Source organism: Nelumbo nucifera, chromosome 3 (genome assembly GCF_055504915.1).
Source record: "Nelumbo nucifera cultivar China Antique chromosome 3, China Antique-T2T, whole genome shotgun sequence".
Lineage (NCBI taxonomy): Eukaryota > Viridiplantae > Streptophyta > Magnoliopsida > Proteales > Nelumbonaceae > Nelumbo > Nelumbo nucifera.
In genome coordinates this window covers 33190379-33212147 of record NC_142651.1, presented here as the reverse complement: position 1 = coordinate 33212147, position 21769 = coordinate 33190379, and the positions used below count along the sequence as shown (strand labels likewise).

Below are 21769 nucleotides of genomic sequence, written 5' to 3'. Positions count from 1 at the left end.
TGCCTCCTTCGAAAGCTTCTTAAAGCTTCAAACCAAGCTCTACCATGGTAGCAATGTTGGATGAAGCTTTAGCTTTGAATCTCATACAACACCTCTTTGAGGATTTCACCTCCTTCGAAAGTTTATTGAATGATTTCTTTTTTTTTTTTTTTTAAAGATGAGTGGAATATCTACTTTTGGCGACAAACTAGAATGATAATCAATATTCAAGACTTTTCCCCTTTCGGATCTAAAGCAAAACCCCAAATTGTTGGCTTGGCTGCCCCGAAATCCTTGATTTCAAGTTTCAATTTCACGGAAAAGGTATTTGTCAATGAAGATCTCTCCCTCCCACAAAGAAATTTCAATGAATGTCCAATACAGCCATTGAAGCCTACGGCTTCTACAACAAGCACTTCCCTTTCCCAATTTCTGTTTGGATGAAATGTATATTTTATAGGGAGAATGATGGTTCAGCCCAGGGTGAGAATTCATAGGCACAAAGTACATTTGGAGTAGATGCCAGTTTGGAATTGATGCCAATTCATGGGTGGGTATGGGTGCATAGAGTGTAGAAATCATAAATCTGCATTAGACCTATCCGTACTTTTCCGTATTTTTTAACATTTCCGTTGTTTCGTTTTTTTGTTAAAATATATATTTTGGTTTTTGTTTTTTTAATTATCTTTATATTTTATGTAATTTATAGTTTTTGGCTAAACACATACATATTTTTTTGAATATTCTCTATTTTGTTTGCAATTCCTGTTATTTAGTTGGTTATATTTTCTTTTGAAATTTGTATCATTTTCTATGTTTTTATGATCTCTAAATATATTTTTATTTGATTTTTGAATATATATATATATATTAATTTTTATAATGTATTGTTCTATGTTTTCTGCATTTTATGAAAGTTTCTATCAATTTATGCAACTTTCCTGCATTTTGTTAGTTTCTTTGCAATTTTTACACTTTCTTGCATTCTTTGTTATTTATTTGCAATTTTTGCATTCTATATTTTTATTTTTATGCAATTTCGATTTTTTGCAAAATTTGTATTTTTTCTACAAGTTTTTTGCATTTTCTGAATTTTCCTATAATTTGTTGCACATTTTTTTTGTATTTTACTACAAAATTCTATATTTTTTTATTAATTCATATGTTTTTTCTACAATTTTCTATGCTTTTTACAACTTCTATTTTTATAATTGTATTTAAATTTTTATTATTTCCTATGTTTTTTTTCCATAATCTACATGTTTTACATGATATATATTTATTTATTTATTGTATTCTTATGCATTTTTACTTTTATTTGAAAAATTGAACTTTTTATGTTTTTTAGTTGAAAAATATATAATTATTTGTTTTTATGCAATTAAAAAAAAAAAGTGATGGGTTAGTGGGTCAATACGAGTGGATGAACAAAAAAAATGCCCCCATGCAGGATCGAACTACAGACCTTCAGTTTACAAGACTGACGCTCTACCACTGAGCTATAGGGGCTTCAGCTGTTAAAACGGTCTGCCCATTCTTTATCAAATCTTCTGCAACTCCACGCCTCGGCATGATTCAGACGGAGTGAGAGGGATCAACGATTAGCACCTTTGAGACTTTGACACAGAGATGCAACTCCAAAGTCCAAACCTTTAAACAATTAGCAGGGAGAGAGAGAGAGCATCCATGGCTTCAAAAGTAGGAGCAAGCGCTATTAGGGTTCCAGAGATGGAGAAGATGAGTCTGGAGCAGCTAAAAGCTTTAAAAGAACAATCTGATCTAGAGGTGAATCTGCTCCAAGACAGCTTGAACAACATCAGAACTGCTACTGTTCGTCTCGAGATAGCTTCCAACGCTCTTCATGATCTTTCACTCCGTCCCCAAGGTTTTGTTCGCTCTCTCTCTCTCTCTCTCTCCCTCGCATATAACCAGTACTCCAATCTTCAGTCTGTTTTTGTTCTTTTGATTTCCGGCGACTCCAAGGTTGTTATTTGATTTTTGAAATTGGATATAGGGAAGAAAATGCTAGTGCCGCTTACGGCTTCTCTTTATGTCCCCGGGACGCTTGACGATGCCGATAAAGTTTTAGTCGATGTTGGCACTGGGTATTTCATTGAGGTTAGTTGGTAGATTCGTATATTGTAGTTTACCATTGCTTAAGTTCCTTTGGTTCTTCGGGTTTTTGCTGCTTCATGGTTGATTCGTTTACAACATTATTTAGTTACCCTTCTTACTCAAGTCCTAAAGTAATAATCTTCACCCTTTATTTATGAAACTCTTCTTGATTTTTTTTTTCGTTTCTTGATGTTTACTAGGGTTTAGGGCTTCAAATATTGTACCAGAACTCTACTACTTTCAAACTGAGAATCTTTTTAAGTACAGAGAAAACTTTTCAGATCTCTGGTCCGGTTTATAAGCATGCAGCTTTAGAAATACAAAATTACGTTGCTGCAGCATAAATAAAACATATCATACTTATTTTTTGTGGTTAAGTTTGTTACTAGTAGTTTCAGTGGGAATCTTAACCAATTGCATACAACTAAGTGATTTTATCACTGAAGTCCTTTATACCTGTGATAACTGATAAGTTTTTTTACAGCCATACCAGCTGCATTTAGTCCATTATGCATCATGAACTTGCATTTTTCCTCTGTTCCAGGTGTGGCTTCAATATCACATTTTTTGATTGACTCCCGTCTATTGATTATTGAATAAAAAATGAATTACATACAAGCATGCTAAGCATTTCTCATTTTAGGTTAGCAACTTAGCATCTGCCACCAAAACCTTTGTTTTAATATTTATATTTCTTAGTTCTTACTCTTATAGTTGACCTCAAAATATTTGGCCCCTGTTAACCCCCTGCTTATCCAATTCCATCAGCCAAGCAATTTGCTGATGTTTTTGTTTTTGATTGGTAGCAGTTTTCCATTTGCTGATCTTTGAACCCAAGAGAAGCTGGTTTCTAGTACCCTTCCCAAACTTCTTATCCCTCTAATTATCCATAATGTTTTGGTACTCCATGTTCTTTGACTCCTTTTAGCCAGCTCACAACCACTTCTGAAACTAAGTGATCTTCTGATCCATAAGCTTGTAATACTGCCAACAATTCAGCTCTTGTAGGGTTCCTAAAACCCATGGGTCCTGACTAGGATGGTCCCTTAACAATTTCTATATATATTCCCCCTATGCCTGAAAGTTAAGGGTTATTTGCATTGCATCTGTTTTATTCAATTTGACTTGGTTTTCAGCTGGTGGAAGCCTTTGCAATGAGATTGCAGACTTACAGGTCTGGAAGTCTCAGTAACATCTTATTTGAACACTGAACAGTGTTAAGCCTTTGATGGAATATTCTATTGGTTGATCCATAAGCCAAACTTATTATCTCTAAAACTGTAGATCATAATCCCAGGTTCCCCATCATGTTCCTATGACCTTTTCTCACATGTGCCATACTGGAGATGGCCTACTTATTGAAGATAATGTGTCTGCAACTCTTCTAGTTATTATAACATAATCAATGTTTAAAATGGAGTGCCAGTGGAAAAACTGATTGTCCAAATATAGGAGACATTTTTTTGGTAATAAATAAAAGAAAATTTTATTAATCTAATAAAAGATTACACCCAAAGTCGGTGATGAGGGATCACCTCAAGACAAAAGAGAAAAAAAACTACAAGGTTTTCACCTCCCAAGAGCAAGATCTAAAGCAGACAAAAAATTACAATCAAAACCTTCATTTGTGATTCCTTCAAATTATGGAAGAAGCAAAACCCATTCCATGAACTTCTCTCCACACAAGAAGACAACTTGATCTGTGGGCTTTTATTGGCCATTGAAAAATTTTCTGTTTCTTTCCTTCGAAATCTCCCAAAATATACTTCGACAAAATAACATCCAATAAACAAATGCATCACACTTGCCTCTTCTGCTAGACAAATTCCTCTTCCTTTAATATGATCATGAGTACGAAAGCTGTCTAAGGTCAGCAGCCATGCAGAAGCTTCCTCTCTAGGAGGAATAGGATTTCCTTAAATCCTGATGACACCAGATTTCTCCACCTGGTTTCTTTCCAATGCATTATAGAATGATTTAAATGAAAAAACCGCCACTATCTTTCCACCACCATGCATCACTTCTTTCTACTTGCATTTCCATTGGCTGGTTTAGTCAAAAGGCGCACACATTCCTCAATTTCCCATCAAAAAGAGGATGCCTGAACCTTGGGGACCAGACCACTCTTCCTTGGGTCACACTATAGTAGACATTTTGCAATATCACATGGAAATATCATAAAATTATAGACATGGTGGAGACATGAAATATGTGAAAATAATAGATGCATAGGTACACTATTTTAAATTATTATCTTGTTCCAAACTTTTAAGCAATCAAGCAAAGCTAAGAAACTAGGGTTAATAGACAAAATAATATATTGCAAAGTTGTCCTGCAAATTTTAGAGTCAAAAGTACATAATAGAATGATTCATAAAAAATAACCATAGAATGTGCAAGTGGTTCTAATAGATCAACCAAATAATCTATTACACATTTTTTTTTGAGAAAAAAAGGTGATGTAATATATTAGACAAAAAGCAAAGCCAAATCTGCACAACAAGGAGCTGTGCAGTGCCCAATCAAAAGCTGTACATCTTCTAAATTGATTACCCTGTGTGCGTAGATACAAAAAGAGCTATAAGAACTATTCTTGAAAACTTTATGTGTTCCCATGAGTACATCCTACCCCAAAATCCTTTACATAAATTTTCCTCTGAAACATACATATTTTCAAACAGTTTTTTGTTTCTTTCCATCCATATTGTCCAAACCATTAATGCTGGTCCTACTCCCCAAATGACCTTGCCTTCTTTAGAGAGACCCTTCAAATGCCAACTCTGAAGCACTGCTAGCAGATTTTCTGGGAAACAGAACTGAGCTTCAAACAGACCCAGAAACTTTGTCCAAAATCTAAGACTATCATCGTGTATGAAAAGAATTTGAGCTGGCATAAAGTGGTAATTGTGTCCATTAGGTTGGAAATAATACTGCATTACTGCCACTTCACATTATCTACAATATTGTTGCCCACTTATGTTGTACTACCATCACGTGTACTAGCACATAGCACTGATAGTTTTAGTTGGGGAGATGTTGATTCCTATAATATTTTGTGTCGTACCCTGGAAATAGAAATATGTCATGGAAATATTAGGAAATATGTGGGTTAAGGTAGCTGGGAAATGGTAAAGTAAACCTGATAAAAGGATTTGGGCCATTCACCCCAAAGGGTCTTTTTCTTGTGGTTCCTTTTTCAAGTTCCTCTGCCAATCTCCCTCTCATCAGAGTTTCCCTTTCAAAGAAGTCTGGTGTAGGCCGGTCCCCCCCAAGGTTATGGCTTTGTGTTGGGAAGTGTGGCATGGTAAAGTAAACACGATGGAAAACCTACAAAAGAGAAGACCTGTCCTTTGTATTTCACCAAACTGGTGCATTCTTTGCAGATCTCATGGTGAGGATTGCAATCATCTATTTTTATTTTGTAATGTCACTGCAGAGCTCTGGGCTTGGCTTCTATCCTTGTTTGGTCTAGTTGGGATATGCCAGCAGAAGTAAGCACAATCTTTAACCCTTCTTTCTTCTCTTGGCCCCATAAAAGAGGAAGGAAAATGTGGAGATGCTCACGAGCAGCATTGTTATGGACAGTATGGGAAGAAAGTAATGCTAGAATCTTCAAGAAAAAGGAAGAAGCAGTCAAACCTTAAAGGACTGCATTTTGTCCAGGTCTTTACATTGGTTAAAGACTCTAGAATTATTTAACCATTTTACTTTTACTGATTGTTGGAAGGATTGGAAGTTGGTAGCAAGCTGTTCCTCCTACAAGGGAAGGGCGCAGTGACTAGCTGGGTCCCCCCTCTTCTTGGTTCTTTGAAGTTGAATTTTGATGGGAGTAGCCAGGGTAACCCAGGTCCCTCTGGGATGGGAGGTGTACTGAGGAATGAGGCTGGAGAGGTTGTCTTAATCTACTCTGGCCCTTTAGGAGTTGGGAACTCTATCCGGGCAGAACTGCTAGCTGCAATACAAGGAATACTTCTTGCAAAAGAAGTGGGCGTGGAGCAGCTTCTGATTGAAGGAGACTCTAAGACAGTGGTGGACTGGTTAAATAATCCGGAGGATGTCACTTGGGGCTACAAAAATGAGTTAAAGAAATTCAAATGGCTGACAAGAAATATGTCTATAACAGTACAATGGGTTGAGAGATCAGCTAATGCTTTTGCTGATGTCTTGGCAAAACAAGGGATAAATAGGGAAACATTGTTCTGGGCACAATTGTAACTATTGTTTTAATTTCAACATTCATGTTTTCTCTGTTGTAGTTTGTGTATTTGCTGTTTGGAGAAGCTGCTCCTCGCGCCTCTAAGGGGATCTTCTTGTATCTATTCATTATTTTAATGGAATTGATGTTATTTATCAAAAAAAAAAGGTAGCTGGGCAATGCCTACACCAAGCTCTAGGCAAATAAAAAAGAAAAGAGATTGGAAAAATTATTTGATGAGTTTTGACAACACTTTTTTGAAAAGAAGAGCAAATTATAAGCTTCCAAAAAGGCAAATGCAATGAAGAAAGAACAAGTTTGGACAACAAGACAAAGAGCACCGATGAGGTAGTGCAGCAGGTGGTCAGCAAGCTGATTTCTTGGGTGTCTGTAACTCCTGACTTTAAGCACCTGAATGTATCTGATTTGCTTAGGTCTTAGTCCATTTGGAGTCTGTAACTTGGCTTTGTGCCCTGTCTAGTCCTTGTGTGGCTAGTTTCTGTTGTAACTTGTACTCTCTTAATTAATAAAATCTTACCTTACCTTTCAAAAAAAAAAAAACAAAAGTTTGGAGTTTGGACAACAATGCTGGTGACATATCATTCCAAAAACAGGGCTAAAACATGCAATGATGAAAGAAAGAAAAGTCTCTTGCATTTTTCTTTCAATGAAGTTTCTCTTCATTGGAAAAAGCAAATGCATCACCGTTCTTGTCTTTTGTCAGTAATAAAGTTCCTTAAAAAAGAAGAAAACATAGGGGAAAGTATGTAATAAGTATACAAGCTTTGTGGCCCAAGCCTCCTAGAAAAACTGTCTCACCAAAATTCCATCCTTAAATCATGTAAAAAGCTATAGGTAATTATAGAACTATCATCTATTTATTTTAGTTCTTTCTCTACTTATACTCTTATAAGTTGCTTGTCTGATTTTTTTTTTTAAATTAAAATTTTTCCATTTTTATGATTGGATCAGAAAACAATAGCTGAAGGCAAAGACTATTGTGACCGGAAGATCAACCTACTGAAATCCAACTACGACCAACTTATTGAGGTACACACTTGCTTGAAAACTTCATTTTAGTTTGGTACTGTGTGAGCTGCCTTTATTTAGTTCATTTGATGCCTTATTTTTTGTTTAACTCATTGTCCATTAATTACTAAGTTTATCCTGAGAAATAGTTGAACCATTCAGGGCCTACACCTACAATTGTTTTAACTGTGTTACATACACCATAGACTGTGTAAAGGAACCATGCCTAACACTGGTCAATTGGCAACGCCAGACACTAGAAGTTCATAATTTGATTATTTGAAATTGAGGATATAACCAAATATGAGATTGCATGCTTGGTGCCTTGGTGGTAATCTTGTTTGACATTTTTAATTAATTAATTCAAATAATTCAGGACTTTGTTACAATAAGACAATGCCATTCCCAACTAGTGAACCACTTTTGGGCTGCAAAGCCTGCAGAGTTTTTTGCTCTTTTTTTTTTTTTCTTTAATACACTTTTTCAGCTTATATCTAGGGGGAATGGGTTTCCATGATTTCTGTCCAAAGCTTTTCAGGTTAAGTGATACAAATATTACAATTAATGAATGTTTTGAGCTGAGGTGAGGCATGGACAGGTGGTATCCCAAATTTAAAAGACCTCTTTTTGACAGAGAAGTAGAGGAATGTGTGCAATTGTTGTCTAAGCTTCAAACAGTGGAGATCATCTTGGATAGGTCTGACATGAGATTGCCAAAGGAACACAGAAATGGTTGCATTGCTTTCCATGAATTCTGTCCAAAGCTTTTTAAGTTAAGTGATACAAATATTACAATTAATGAATGTTTTGAGGTGTGGTAAGGCATGGATGTGTGGTATCCCAAATTTAAAAGATCTCTTTTTGACAGAGAAGTGGAGGAATGTGTGCAATTGTTGTCTAAGCTTCAAACAGTGGAGATTATCTTGGATAGCCTGACATGAGATTGTCAAAGGAACACAGAAATGGTTGCATTACTGTGAAATCATTGGGATAACCTTATTGATATGGTGGCTTTGGACAATGTTCTTATTGACAATTGATAAGCATCTCAAGTGTGGGATCACTTCTTATCCTTGTATGGTATGTCATGGACAGTTCCACAATGTATCAAGGACCTTTTTGTGCAAAATGTAACTAGTTATCATACTAAAAGAATGAGATTTTTATGGAATTGTCAATAGTACAAATGCTGCTATTTTGTGGAGCATTTGGTGCGAAAGGAATGCTTGAATGTTTTATAATAAAAAACACTGTGGAGTCTTTGATTCGGCTGATTAAAGTAAGAAATGAGAATAGCTTATTGGGTGTTGGTGTGTGATGAATTTAAGGATCCATCAATGAATGATCTTATTAGAGGCTGGAACATCATGACAGGAACATCAAACTGGATCCAACCAAGACCTGTTAACTGGTTTCCCCATGAAGAGGTCAGACTAAAACTAAATTTTGATGGTTTCACTTTTGTTAATCCAGGCAAATCTGGAATAGGAATGGTAAGGTCTGATAAGAGGTAGAATATTGCTTTCCTGGCCAGTTGGGTTTGGTACCTTGTTAAGCGCTGATATAACTTCCATATCTTCTATTACAGTAGCAGAAATTAAAGTTATTGCAGGTCCAATAGGTATATCTTCTATTACAGTACCAGAAATGAGGCCCACTAGCTAGCCAAATCCTTATGGATTGATTGAGTCGTCATCAAGGGAGATTCAAAGATAATAATAGAACTTTATGAGGTTCGGGCCAACCAGCATGAAGGTGCCAATCCATCCTCAATGAATGCAGGAAGATTGGATCAAAGTATTGTATAGCCACATGCATAGAGAAGGAAATCAAACAGCTGTTTGGTTGGCGATTCAAGGTCATAATGAAAGGATACAAGACTCTCAGCCTTCTGACTGGAATCTGGATTATTTAGTCTTAGGAGATTTGCTAGGTTGCTCTTTTGCCAGGGTTTTATTAAAAAAAAAACCTTCCATATTCAATACCTAAATCTGGTGGTAGGGAAAAATTGGAGGAATGTGATTGTATAAGGGGCTTCCATGATCTGCTTCTGGTTTACTCTCTTCTTGGATGATTGATTTGTTATCAGCCAAAGGGGTACTCTCTTTTTTTTGATAGATAATGAAAATGATAATTTTATTGATTAAAGAACTAAGTATACATCATACAATTCCCCATTAAGAGGCGCGAGGTGCAGCCTCCCAACTACATCATAAAGCTTACAATTGAGCCCAAAAGAGCTGATTCCTATGTACTCCTTGTTTAGCTAGGAGGTCTGCCAGCCCATTTGCCGATCTTCTTTCCCATTGAACTGTGACTGAAATATCTGAAGTCAGCCACTTAAATCTTCTCAAAGTCCCCCTGTACGGCCATGCTGCCATCTCTGGTTCTTTTAGCCATCCAACAACCAATTTGGAATCACCTTCAATCATTAAATGCTCTACTGCCAACTCTCTTGCATATTCTGCTCCTGGTAACACAGCTTGGAGTTCTGCATTTACTGAGTCTCCACACCATATAGGACCAGAAAATAGAGCTACAATCTGACCTTCATTTCTAAAGACTCCCCCCATTCCAGAAGGCCCCGGGTTGCCCAAACTACTGCCATCAAAATTTAGTTTAATGACGCCTGCATCAGGAGACTTCCAATCCACCACGGGCTTGCTTCTGACTGCAGAACTTTTAGCCAGTTGTTCCCAATTTCTCCTTATGTCATCAAAAGTGTAGGAGGAGAACAGATCCAAGGATTTTACCCAACTTATGGCCCTACATAAGATGCTTTCAAACACACAAGTTTGATCCCTCTCCTTGTCATTAAAGATTCTAGCATTTCGTTCCTCCCACACAGTTCACACCAAAGTGTTGATTTTCCCGAGGGAGACTTCCCAACAAAGGGCTCCAACTTTAGGAGGGACGGGTTTGGACCAAACTTCCTTGCTATGAAAAGGTTGAGGCAAAGGAGAGGAGCACAAGGAAGCAAAGAAGGAAGCACAAGAAAAGGAACCCGAAGGTAAAGGCTTCCAAATACGGGAATCTACAGAAGGAGGGTCCAAGCAAACGAAATTAATGGTTTGAAGGAGCAAAGCAACCTGGTCAAACTCATAATCTCTCAAGTCTCTTCTAAAGCCCAGATTCCAGTTTATGCCAGAAGAAGAGGAAGAGGATACAAACCTTTGAATTGGCTCGTTTTAAAACACGAGATGGAATACAAGGAGGGAAAGAGGTCCTTGAGGGCATAGTCACCAATCCAAACCTCCTCCCAAAACAAAACCCCATCTCCAATACTAGCATCATACCTGATCAGGTTTAGGAAAACAGGAAGAATACTATGAATAGCCTTCCATGGGGATTTCAGCGTAGCACGCCGAGATACACCAGCATCCCATCCGTTGTCTACCGCACCATGCACACTCCTTACCACTTTATGCCAAAGCCTCTCCCTTTCTAGAGGCCACCTCCACAGCCATTTACCCACTAATGCTGTATTTTTCTTCCTTAGATTGTCTAATCCCCAATCCCCCTGCTCCTTCCTCCTACATACTATTTCCCACCTAACCACATGATCCTTCCTCCCTTCCCCTAACCCCCACAATAAATCCCTCATGACTTTTTCTACCTCCAAAATCACCTTTTGTGGCATTCTAAAGACGGAAAGAAGGTAAGTTGGCAAGTTCACAAGAGTAGCTCTAATTAAAGTGATCCGACCCCTGAGGGAAATGTAGTCTCTTCCAAACTACCAGCTTCTTTGTGCATTTTTTTACGATCAAATTCCAAAATCTTCCTTCTCTTGGATTATCTCCTAAAGGCATACCTAAGTGCTTCAAGGGCTAGCTAGATATCAACCTAAGGACTCTGCTACCTCATCCAACTCTTCTGTCTCCAAATATACCCCCACTACACAACTCTTTTCAAAATTGACCTTCATCTTCAACACACATTCAAACAACTTTATTACTCCTTTCAAGTTTCTAGCCTTTGAGGGATCTCCAGACTCGCAAAAAATGATTGTATCATCCGCAAATTGCAAGTGTGACACCACAATACCCTCTCTTCCTACCCTCCATCCTCTAAACATATCCAACCCATTAGCTCTTGAAATGAGCCTACTAAACACATCGGCTACCAAGGTGAAAAGGAAAGGAGAAAGAGGATCCCCTTGTCTCAGCCCTCTAGAGGCTGGAAAGAAGTCTCTAACCACTCTGTTAACTAAAACTGAAAAATGACAAGTTTTTAAAACAACCTCAATCCAGCCACACCACTTCTCTCCAAACCCAAAATTCCTCAGGGATTCCAACAAAAAAGACTAGTCGACCATGTCATACGCTTTCTCTAAGTCCAGTTTACATACAAAACCTTTCTTCCCCCTTCTCTTGAAGTCCTCCACACATTCATTTGCTATCAAGATTTGATCTATGATCTGTCTTCCTTGAATAAAGGCCCCTTGTGATTGGCTTATTAAAGTTGGCAGGGCTGATTTTAACCTTAACGACAACACTTTGGCCAAAATTTTATGAATGCTAGTCACTAGATTGATGGGTCTAAAGTCTTTTGGTTGAGCAACCTTTGCCTTTTTAGGGATCAAAGCCAGGAAGGTGGAATTGATTCATAGACTTATAAAGTGGGTCTCCGCAAACTCCTCAAATACTACCAACAAATCTAACTTGATGATATCCCAACAATCCTGAAAGAAAGCCATAGTGAAACCATCAGGTCTAGGAGCTTTAGATCTATCCATTGAAAACACAACTCTCTTTATTTCTTCCAATTCAAAATCCTTTTCCAACTGATTTGCCACCTCTGAGTCCAATCTAGGCCACTCTAACCCATCCACTTCCACTCTAAGCCTCACATCCCCCTGTCTTTTGTAAACTGCCCTGAAATGATTCGTGAAAACATTAGCAATCTCCTCTTGATCATCCACAACTTCGCCATTGATCTCTAACTTTTCCACGAAGTTTTTTCTCCTTCTTCCATTAGCGATTGCATGGAAAAATTTAGTATTATCATCCCCTTCCTTAATCCATTGATGTCTTGATTTTTGTCTCCAGCACATCTCTTCCCTTGGCACTATCTCTTCCAACTCCTTCTTTAGAGTCCATCTTAAGGTTCTTTCTTCTTAGAGAGAGTTGTGTCCTTTTTCATCCAAAAATTCAATCTGGGAAATAACAATTAATTTTTTCTCCTCCACTCTCCCAAAATGCTCCCTGTTCCACTCTTTAATTTTACCTTTTAGCCTTTGAATTTTCCTGTGAAATTTGACACCCCTCCCAAGGGTACCCACCACTTTTTCACTCCACCACTCTTTAACCTTAAGGGTAAAGTCTGGATGTGTTAACCACATAATTTCAAATCTGAAGGGTTAATCTTTCTACCTCCGAAAGCTTCCTCTTTCTTGGATGATATTTTTCCTTCTCTCCTTTCTTTTTGGAATACGCTCTAACACTCACTACTTCTTTCAGTTTTAGTCCCATCTCTTCAGCCACTTGATTCATCGGTTGCTGCCCCATTCCCTCACCCTCATTCCTTTCATTCCCTTTTCTTTGGCTAGACTCCTGTAGATTCAAGTCTTCCTCAGTGTAACCATCTTCTGCCTCTCTCCTAGTCAGCTCCTCAAAGGAATTGCAGACTAAATCCTAGATTTTATCACCTTGTGCCTTCCATTCAGCCTCCATACTCCCTACATTAAACCCTTATTCCTTATCTCTAATCAGAACCTGCTGGAATGTGGCAGACAATGGAAGGGACTGGATAAAATCTGTTGCACTCACAGAAGACTCATTAGTATTCTTAAAATCAAAGACTAACATACCTGGAGAGGAGGGTTTTGATGAAGGACTACCATAGAAGGTTTTTGTCTTGGGACTAGACCTACAAAAACCAGTTTCCAGAGGTTAAGTGTTAGACTGAGGTTGAAAGGGCGGATGAACTTGAGAAGTCGACGCCCCCTTACTGGTTACACCCCTGCTTTGCTTAGAAAAACAGTTGGAAACCAAAACTGCACCACCCTGCACCTGTTGGGACCTTGAGATAGCTTCCGGATCCCCCAGGCAGTGTCCAATACCTAGGTTGGTTGGCATCTCTTCTTTCCTACCCACCTCCAAGTTGGCTTCAGAGGAGATGATAACAGTCTCACCGTCATCTTTTTTGCCTTCGTCTTCCTCCAAGAAAAGCTGCTCTGTGCCGAAACTTTCATCCCCTTGAAACCCAAGGGATTTCTCTAGCCGAACACTCCCAATACTTGAAGTTTCAGATTCGTCAAACTCAGAATCATCCTAACTGAGTTCCAGAAAATCGTCCTCCTCTGCTACACCCCCTGTTAAACCAGCTCTTTTGTTTCTTGGATTACGTCTTTCTGGTGAGCCCAGCTCCGACGCTGACACAGGTCTCCACTGCAACGAGCTGAAACTCCCAGGACCTCCCCTCCCTGCGTCCCTTCGAATTGGAGAAGATGATGGACCAAATTTAGTGTCCATCATCAGTCCCTTTAAATGACCCACGTGGTCACGTGACTTAAAATTAAAAGGGCTGACCGGGCTGGACCCAAACACACCTTTAGGGGCCTGTTGAGAATCGAGTTTTGATGTAACTCGGCCCACCCCAACTGCCCTCTTATGGGCTGCAATAAAACTCTTTTTAGGCCCATTAGCACAACTCTCCCTGCGGCTAAGACAAGTTCCCTCTCTACTTGTGCCCATGTGGCCCTCTTCTCTTACCACCTTACCCCCTTGTTTTTTTAAAGAAAGTTTCAGTCCTTACTCTCCACCTTGACAATAACCCCTCTTATTTGGTGAAACTTGTCGAGTAGCCTTCTCCCTACCTCCTCTTTCTGTCAGAACCTGAGCATAAGACCTGTAGCTTACCTCCTTTTTCTCTTCTCCTAATGGCTCTTTCCCCTTGGTTGCTGGAAACTTTCCTTTAGAGATATCCTTTCCCAAGAATACCATTTTAGTGCAAATGTCAGCCAGATTTGAATACACCAATCCCTTACTTCCACATAGCCTTTCTTCTTCAACCTTCTCATCCTCCTTCCTTCTCCCCTCACTCCACAAGGCAACTTCAATGGCTGTAACCAGCCAGGCTACATAGAACACTCCATCAACCATCAGTTTTACTGAACGAGGGATATCTTCCAGATGCACATTCCTCAAGCAAATTGCAGCTGAATGGAGGTCTTCCACAAAGGAACCTTCCAATCTTGCCTTACACAGAGCAGCTATAAAATCAAACACCTCTGAGGTCCAAAGATGAAACGGCAGACCCAAAATCCTTACTATTACTTTGTCCCTTGCATGCAGATCCTTAGAGTTTGAATGAGGTGTCCATTTTGTGATAGATACAGAAGCTGAGTTCAATTTACAACACAAAGCACAGAGTTGTAACTCCTCTCCAACTACCTCAAGCAAGGCCTTACAAGACTCAAAGGGGGTTAAGATGATAGTACAGTGCAAGTTTAACTTCTTTAACAACTCTTCTGCAACTGTCCTCCAGTTTTTTGGAGGTGCTGTAGAAGTTACTATAAACTTTCTTGAGCTCATTGCAAATCATTCTGCAATCTATTGCTGCTTTACCCAGAATTTGTGTGCCTGCAACCTCTGGCTGAAGCTCTTGTTTCCTAGCTCCACCAACTCCAATCCTTACCTGTAAATGTTCTTCCTTCTCAGAGCTGCTACCTTCTCCAAATCCCTCTCGGGTAAAGAAGTCCTTCAAAACATTTGACACTTCTTTCCATCCAATCCCCAACTTTCCTTCAGGAAAACAAACCATTTGTTTTTTTCCTATCCCCAAAAAACTCCAGCAAAGCCACAAACCTTCCTCTAGAGTTCTTTCTCCTCTCTGCTACAAATTTCCTACCAGTAATCTCTTTTGATTCTTTGCACTCTAACTTTCCACTTACCTGAACTGCTTTCTCCAAGAATGTCCGGAACCAAACTACAGCTTCTTGCCCGAACAGTAATACCATGGCCTTGTTTAGTTCTCTAATTTTGAGAGCTTTCTTCCCTTTCACCCTAAAGCTTTCAAAAAGAAACTGCTTAGCCTCAACCTTCAAGGTCCTTCTCCAGCTTGTTGCCATGATAAACTCTCCTTCCTCCATGATAAACTCTCTAATTTTGAGACCTTCAAGGTCCCTTAACCTTGGACACCCCCCCACCCCACCCTCAGCCAAGGGGTACTCTCTGGAGCTGTCTCCCCTTTACACAATGTTGGGTAGTTTGGAAAGAGAGGAGACAAAGAATTTTTGAATCCAAACCTGAGCCGTTGGAGGCAGTTATCGGTAGAGTTGAAAGGATGCTGAAAGGCTGGGCTGGCCGCTCAAATCTTTTTGTGGGAGTTCCAGCCAATTATTTTTATGATCATTGGCTGTCCATTATCTTTTGAGTTTTTGTTTTTTTTTTTTTGATATAGGATCTGAATGCATATCATCTGTACATATCGGCACACTTTTTTGTATATGTGGTTGAGGGATCCTCACCCTCCCCTTTTTTTCACAGAATAATAATACATCTCATTACCACCTTTCAAAAAGGGCACTGCAACTTTTTGAAAGTTGGTAACTTGAAACAAGTTATGGTAACTTGAACCATGAAGGATACCCATGCAACTTGAAACAAGTATGCCTGGTGGGCCTCTTTCCCATAAAATAGTCAGCAACCAAGTTATCTTTTGTCTTCCTTGCTCACAACTTGCTTCTTTCCTAAACTTTTGCTTCCACCAGCCATAGAAGCAAGTCTTGAGTGCTCAGTCTCAGTCTTCATAACAACCCTTTTGGATGCCTCCTACTGAATAATAGAATATCCCTCATCAATGGATGGGATGTCTCTTCTTCCCAATAGTTGCATTCTAATAATCTCAAAATCTGAATTCGTTAAGAATTCAAACTCTTGATTTTGATTTTTGAGAATTTTATATTGCGTTGCATCCTGGTCATTCCTCTAATGTAGTACCTTATAGCAATCTGAGTCTTCCTATAAGGCTTGTAAGGCAGCATAGTAAGCGGCTAAGACTCATCCCCCTTTTTAAGATTAGTAATCTCTTGCCTAAGGTGGAAGATCTTTGCCCTATTCTTCTTTTGTGAATATGTCTTATTCACTCTTTTCCAAATCTGTGCAGCTGTCCCAAGGAGACCAGGACTAATTTGATGAGTAATGGAATTCTACAACCAAGACATAATGATCATGTTTGTCTTATCTCACACTTTCAACATTGTATCATCTTCAACAAGCTTCTTAGTTTCTCAGTCAAGTGGCCAAGTTTCCCTTTGCCACCAAAATATACTTTCACAGATTGAGTCCACTCAAGAAAATTAGTTTCATCAAGCTTGGTGGTGGTAATCTGCATGTTATCGTTCTCAGGCCCCCTTGTAGATATAGTGGTCATAGACCTAGATGAAGTGGTCAACACAGGCTTGGTTCAGATCAAGGAAATCAGGTCTGATTGCAATCATCAACCAAGACAACACTAAAACAGCCCCAAAATAGATATTTCTGGAAATGACATTAAAATATACATAGAAAAAATATAAAAAAAATCATTCCATCACAATAAGTAAATAAATAAATAATAAAGGGATTCCAATTTCTAAGTAGATAAAAAGCTCCTTGATCAATATCAATTGACTCCAAACATAAAGCATCACCTTGTTGTCCTCCATGATCAGAAAACCCAGATCTAAACATACCTGATTTTCACAAAAATGGGAAAAGTATTGAATCTTAGTATCATACTAATTGGGCTCCCTGATCATGCTTAAAAACACCTTAAATTATCCTTGATTAAGGGGTAAACTTCCCTGCACTGTCAGCCAGTATTCTCAAACACCCATGCTATATGAACTGAGATGAACTGTTGAACCTGAGCGAAAAAGAGACCAATGGGTTCTAAACCTGATCTGGTACCATCATAAACTATAGTTGTAATATATAAATGCTGTGAGGTTTTGGTTTAATCAATAGAAAGTGTGAAGGAAAAGAGAAGAATAAGAGAAGAGATTGATCAAATAGGGTTGGATACCATAGAGGTTGGCCCACCCTCACTTACATACCTTATCATTTAAAAAAATGAGAAATTACAAGATTACCTTTCCTTAAGTAACATATGACAGCTATGTAGAATGACCCAAAAGCCCCTAAGATCAGAGATAAAAGAATACATGAAAAAAATCCATATCTCACCACTTTGCTCCTGCATCACATGCATTCTGAATTCAGCTTCCCTACCTAAAAGGAGAGCTGTGCTATTAATCTAGCAGTGGTTAAGGTATTGCTAGACAGAACAAGGACCACTAAGTTATTTATTTATTGTGTGTTTATTCATTAAGATTGATAGATTCAGATGAACTTGAATTTGATGTAAAGATTTACGGGGCATAATGCATAAGTATCTGAATAAGCAAGTCGTCATGCTCTCAGTGTTGAGAATTGAGATAAAACTTGAATGCAGGTTGCATCCAAGAAAAAAAGTATAGCAGATGAAGCTGGGGCGATCTTGCAGGCAAAGTTACGACAGGCGGCTCCAACCACATAGACAATCCTGAATTCTGCTTTTTTGACCAAAATCTTGCTCAGAATAATTTTGTGAAAACCAATCAGAAAAAAAAGAGTTATTCTGTGAAGTTAGAACTGATGCATAATTGCAGGAAATGGTTTTCTCACTCAATTTTTTCCCGAGCTGAAAGCATAGGTAATTGAAATTCACTGTTTCGGGGGGACTGGATGCAGATCTATACTTGCACGGGGCACACTTAGTTGTAGTAGTAAATGAGTACAAGTTTTCTTTTTGAAATGTTCAAAGCCACTTTGTATTTAGAAATTAGATGTTCCCTGTTGAAAGCGTTGAACCTCTTGTCGTCTTCTTTGTTTCCATCCCTTTTTTTCCTTTTATTTATGCCTCTTATCTTATTCTGAGACTTGTGTTTAAACTTTAAAGAGTTAAGAGGTTTTCTTTACATGTCCTTTTACTATTCCCGTTGTGTTTGCAAGCAGGTCTTGGCTATGGATTCCTTTTTTGTCTAAATAGTGCATATCCTGTTTACTGTATTAGCAGAGTTTTTAGACACTGTAATTAGATCAGTTTTGATTTACAGCCTGAGCCCTGAGGTTCCACTTCCACCCATGTCGTTTATGACTTCATGAGAGTGATCTTTCCGAAATCCAGGCTATTTCCATCGCACCAATAAAAAGAAACAGCAACTTTTGCTGGGCGTTGGAAGAACCACCACCCAGTACGCACCTTGTGCAGTCAGTTTGATTGGAGATAATATATCCATATCTGGGTCGGACGGCGCCTTGACAATATAGCTTCTATGTGTGACGATCCGATCCCGTTCCTCCATATTAGCCCAAAGTTGCAGAAATGGTGCCAAGTCAGATCCTGTCTGTCAATATGTGGTTCTGTGAAGCTTTATTAACTGCAATTGGGTTTGGGGTCCAATTCACCTCTTAGATCCGTCCTTGCCCTACCATAAACATTTTTACCATGGGTTTGAAAACCGGACAGGAAATGGAACCGCTTTGACCACTCCTTTCCAGTTCCCTGTTCAAATGGTCCGACCGTCCAGTCTGAAGCCCAGTTGGATGGTTTTGGGCTCTAAAACCAGACTCTGACTCATAACTAGTTCCTGGTTCAACTGGTCTGGTCTAGTCTGGTTTTGTAAAGATGTGAAATGAAGGGACTAAATTTTGGGATGGTTGTATGATTGTATCGATGTGAGGCCAAGGTAGGTACCACATTATATGACAAGGATAAATGGGCAAACATGTTCATAAACGCGTTATATTTAGACGTATAATTGGATGGATTGTATGCAAATGGATTGAAATAGTCTGTATCCAAAGAATCTTAGGATGGGTTTTGAGCCCCCAAAAAATTATTTTAGATGATTTTCATGAATCACAAATTTCATTAGAAATAGTTCTTTCAAGGCAAAGCATGCCAGATGTTATCTTAGACATATTTGATTTGTCTAAAATAACTGGATATCCAGACCCGGTTCCGGTGGATAGTAACAAGGCACAAAGTGTCAATATGTTTTATGTATCCATAGTTTCTAGTTACGATACTCTTTTTTTTTTATATATTTTTTAAATGATATGTTACATTATGGATAAAGATATTAAGGGGGCGTTCTTTTTTTCGGATTTTGAGAGGGGGAAAAATCCCATTGATCAACAACCCCATGTTCTGTTTTTCAGATTTATGTGGGGATCAAGGAAAGTTTATTTGTCTAGGTAAGTGATATCCATCTCTTAGGTGGGTAAATTACTTTCCCACATAAGGGAAAAGTTGCTAACACTTGAATGAGACAAAAATGCCATTTTTAATAATGGGTTTTTATGGATAAAATGGTTCTTACCCGGGTGAGAAATAAAAGAACATGGGTAAATGCACTTACCCGGGCAAGTGTTTTTCAGGAAAAACTTACCCAAGTAACTGCATTTACTCAGGTAAGTAACTTATCGAAAAATGAACAAGGCCTAAAGTGTATTGATATTTCAATTTCAACATGTTAAAAGGCCCCAACTCTCAATAAACAGTGTATGAGTGGGTTCACAAACTGAAACGTATTGATTGACACAACCGATATTGTGATATTTTGAACCTTGGTAAATAAACGAGGGGAGGAATGTGCCCAAGAGACTGATATAGGCAAGGTTTGTGGTGTTGATTTTTTAGGTTAGTACTTAGTAGCATGGGTGGAATGGTCGAAACTCCATTGAGTTCCACCTGTATCCATAGTATTGAGTCTATTGACTTATACATTGTCCTGTATAGGTCTGTATTGGATCCATATTGGCTGATATGTTAGGTTTTTTGATCCATTCTCTGTCCTCACATTTTCTCTCACCAATTTGTAGGATAAATCTATGTTGCTGGAAAGATATGCAGAAAAGCCAACCGATAAAAACCATGTGAATTTTTTTATGCATACTAAGACCAGTTGATTGATTATAAGTTTGTTTAGATATTATGCCTAGTATCATAGTCAGACCCTATTTTTTTTTATATTTAGCTATTACAATTACTTTGTCATTAATTTTAACCCACTCCATATAATTAGGATAATTAAACTAAGGCTTGGACGATGATGAATTACTTTCTATGTTTAAAGCAATTTTTTAAATTCAAATATATCTCACTCCTATCTCCCTTATTAATTCTTATATATTTGAATATTAACTTTTAGGCTGTGTTTGGTTTGAAAGAAAAGATAGGGAAACGAAGGGAATTCACTTGTAACCAATAAACTGGTACAAATAGTAACTAGTAAACATCGAGTGGTATTTATCAAAATTAACGGGAAGGTTTTGATTTGTGAAACCCCTTCCAGTATTATGTCTTTCCAACATCATAGATTTTTTCTAACTCTTATATTCAAAGCATCTTTTCAAATTCAAATTTGCTTAGTTGACTTTTCTAGTATAAAAAACTACGAAAATTTGAACCTTTTGTCTATTGATTGAAAGACAACAAACCTACCACTATGCCATTCTCTAGTTATTTGTTATAATTATATCTATCATTAATCTTAGACATTCTCTTCTTAGTGGATATTATCTATAAATGTGAAAAATTGATTATTAAAATAATAAAATTTATACATATTAACAAAAATTATATTGGTATTTTGAGAATTGGGATATACTTATATGGGTTCAGACTTCAGACTGTGCTAGTGGAAAGACATGATACCGGAAAAAACTTGTAACCCGTTCTGGCCACCAGTTTCTGGGTCGACAGTCTGATTGTCCGGTTCGAACGGATGGCCCGTTCTGACAAACAAATTAAAAAATAAAAAAAAATACAAAAAACAGTCAAAACTGTTGAACAGGTCGACGGTTCAACCGCCCAGATCAACGGGTTATTGACTTTTTCAACAGTTTTTAGCCAAAGACCAGGTTTGGAGTAAAATGAAACCGGTTGCCTAAATGGTTCCCGGGCCAAACGGTCCGACCATCCGGGTCAACGACGGTTCAAAAACCTTGCATAAAACTATTACTGTGTTTCTTATCTGTGTACAGTTTTACTTATAATAATCTAAAACTCATTTAGATTACTAATATGAATTCCATCAGTATTGATGCAATGAGTCTCAACTTTCTTGCATATGATGAACAATTAAAGTTTTCCATGGTTGAATCTTCTGATGACCCGCATCATAGGCTTGAAATCCGCGTGAGGTAGCCACTAGCCACGCACACTGCTTTGTAAATCCCTTGCTTAGATGTTACTGGTAAATTAAGAGAAGGAATTGTGGACTGGTAACGCGCATCTAGCTTCCCCATTGTTTCCAGGTTTTCTGTGCTGCTCCCAACTGTTCAGGGTCTTGTGAGGATGAACTGGATACAAACCTAAGCAATGGTCTGGTTTTTCGATTGCCTCTCCAACAGGATTAAATCATGGAAAAGTAGAAACTACACAGAGAATAACTCAGAAGCAGAATGCATTTACCTAATA

The 21769-nt window shown here is 38.2% G+C and overlaps 1 protein-coding gene and 1 non-coding gene across 2 annotated transcripts; one reads left to right on the top strand and one right to left on the bottom strand.

Annotated features, from left to right (window-relative positions):
* Nucleotides 1–1416: 1416 nt before the first annotated feature.
* On the bottom strand, nucleotides 1417–1488 carry TRNAT-UGU (transfer RNA threonine (anticodon UGU)). The gene has a single exon. It is a non-coding gene; the product is annotated as a tRNA-Thr (tRNA).
* PFD5 (prefoldin 5) lies at nucleotides 1438–18351 on the top strand. The gene is made up of 4 exons (XM_010251194.3): nucleotides 1438–1864; nucleotides 1994–2097; nucleotides 7262–7339; nucleotides 17756–18351. The coding sequence occupies exons 1-4, from the start codon at nucleotides 1666–1668 to the stop codon at nucleotides 17837–17839; spliced, it is 465 nt and encodes a 154-aa protein (XP_010249496.1). The 5' UTR covers nucleotides 1438–1665; the 3' UTR covers nucleotides 17840–18351.
* The last annotated feature ends 3418 nt before the right edge of the window (nucleotides 18352–21769 follow it).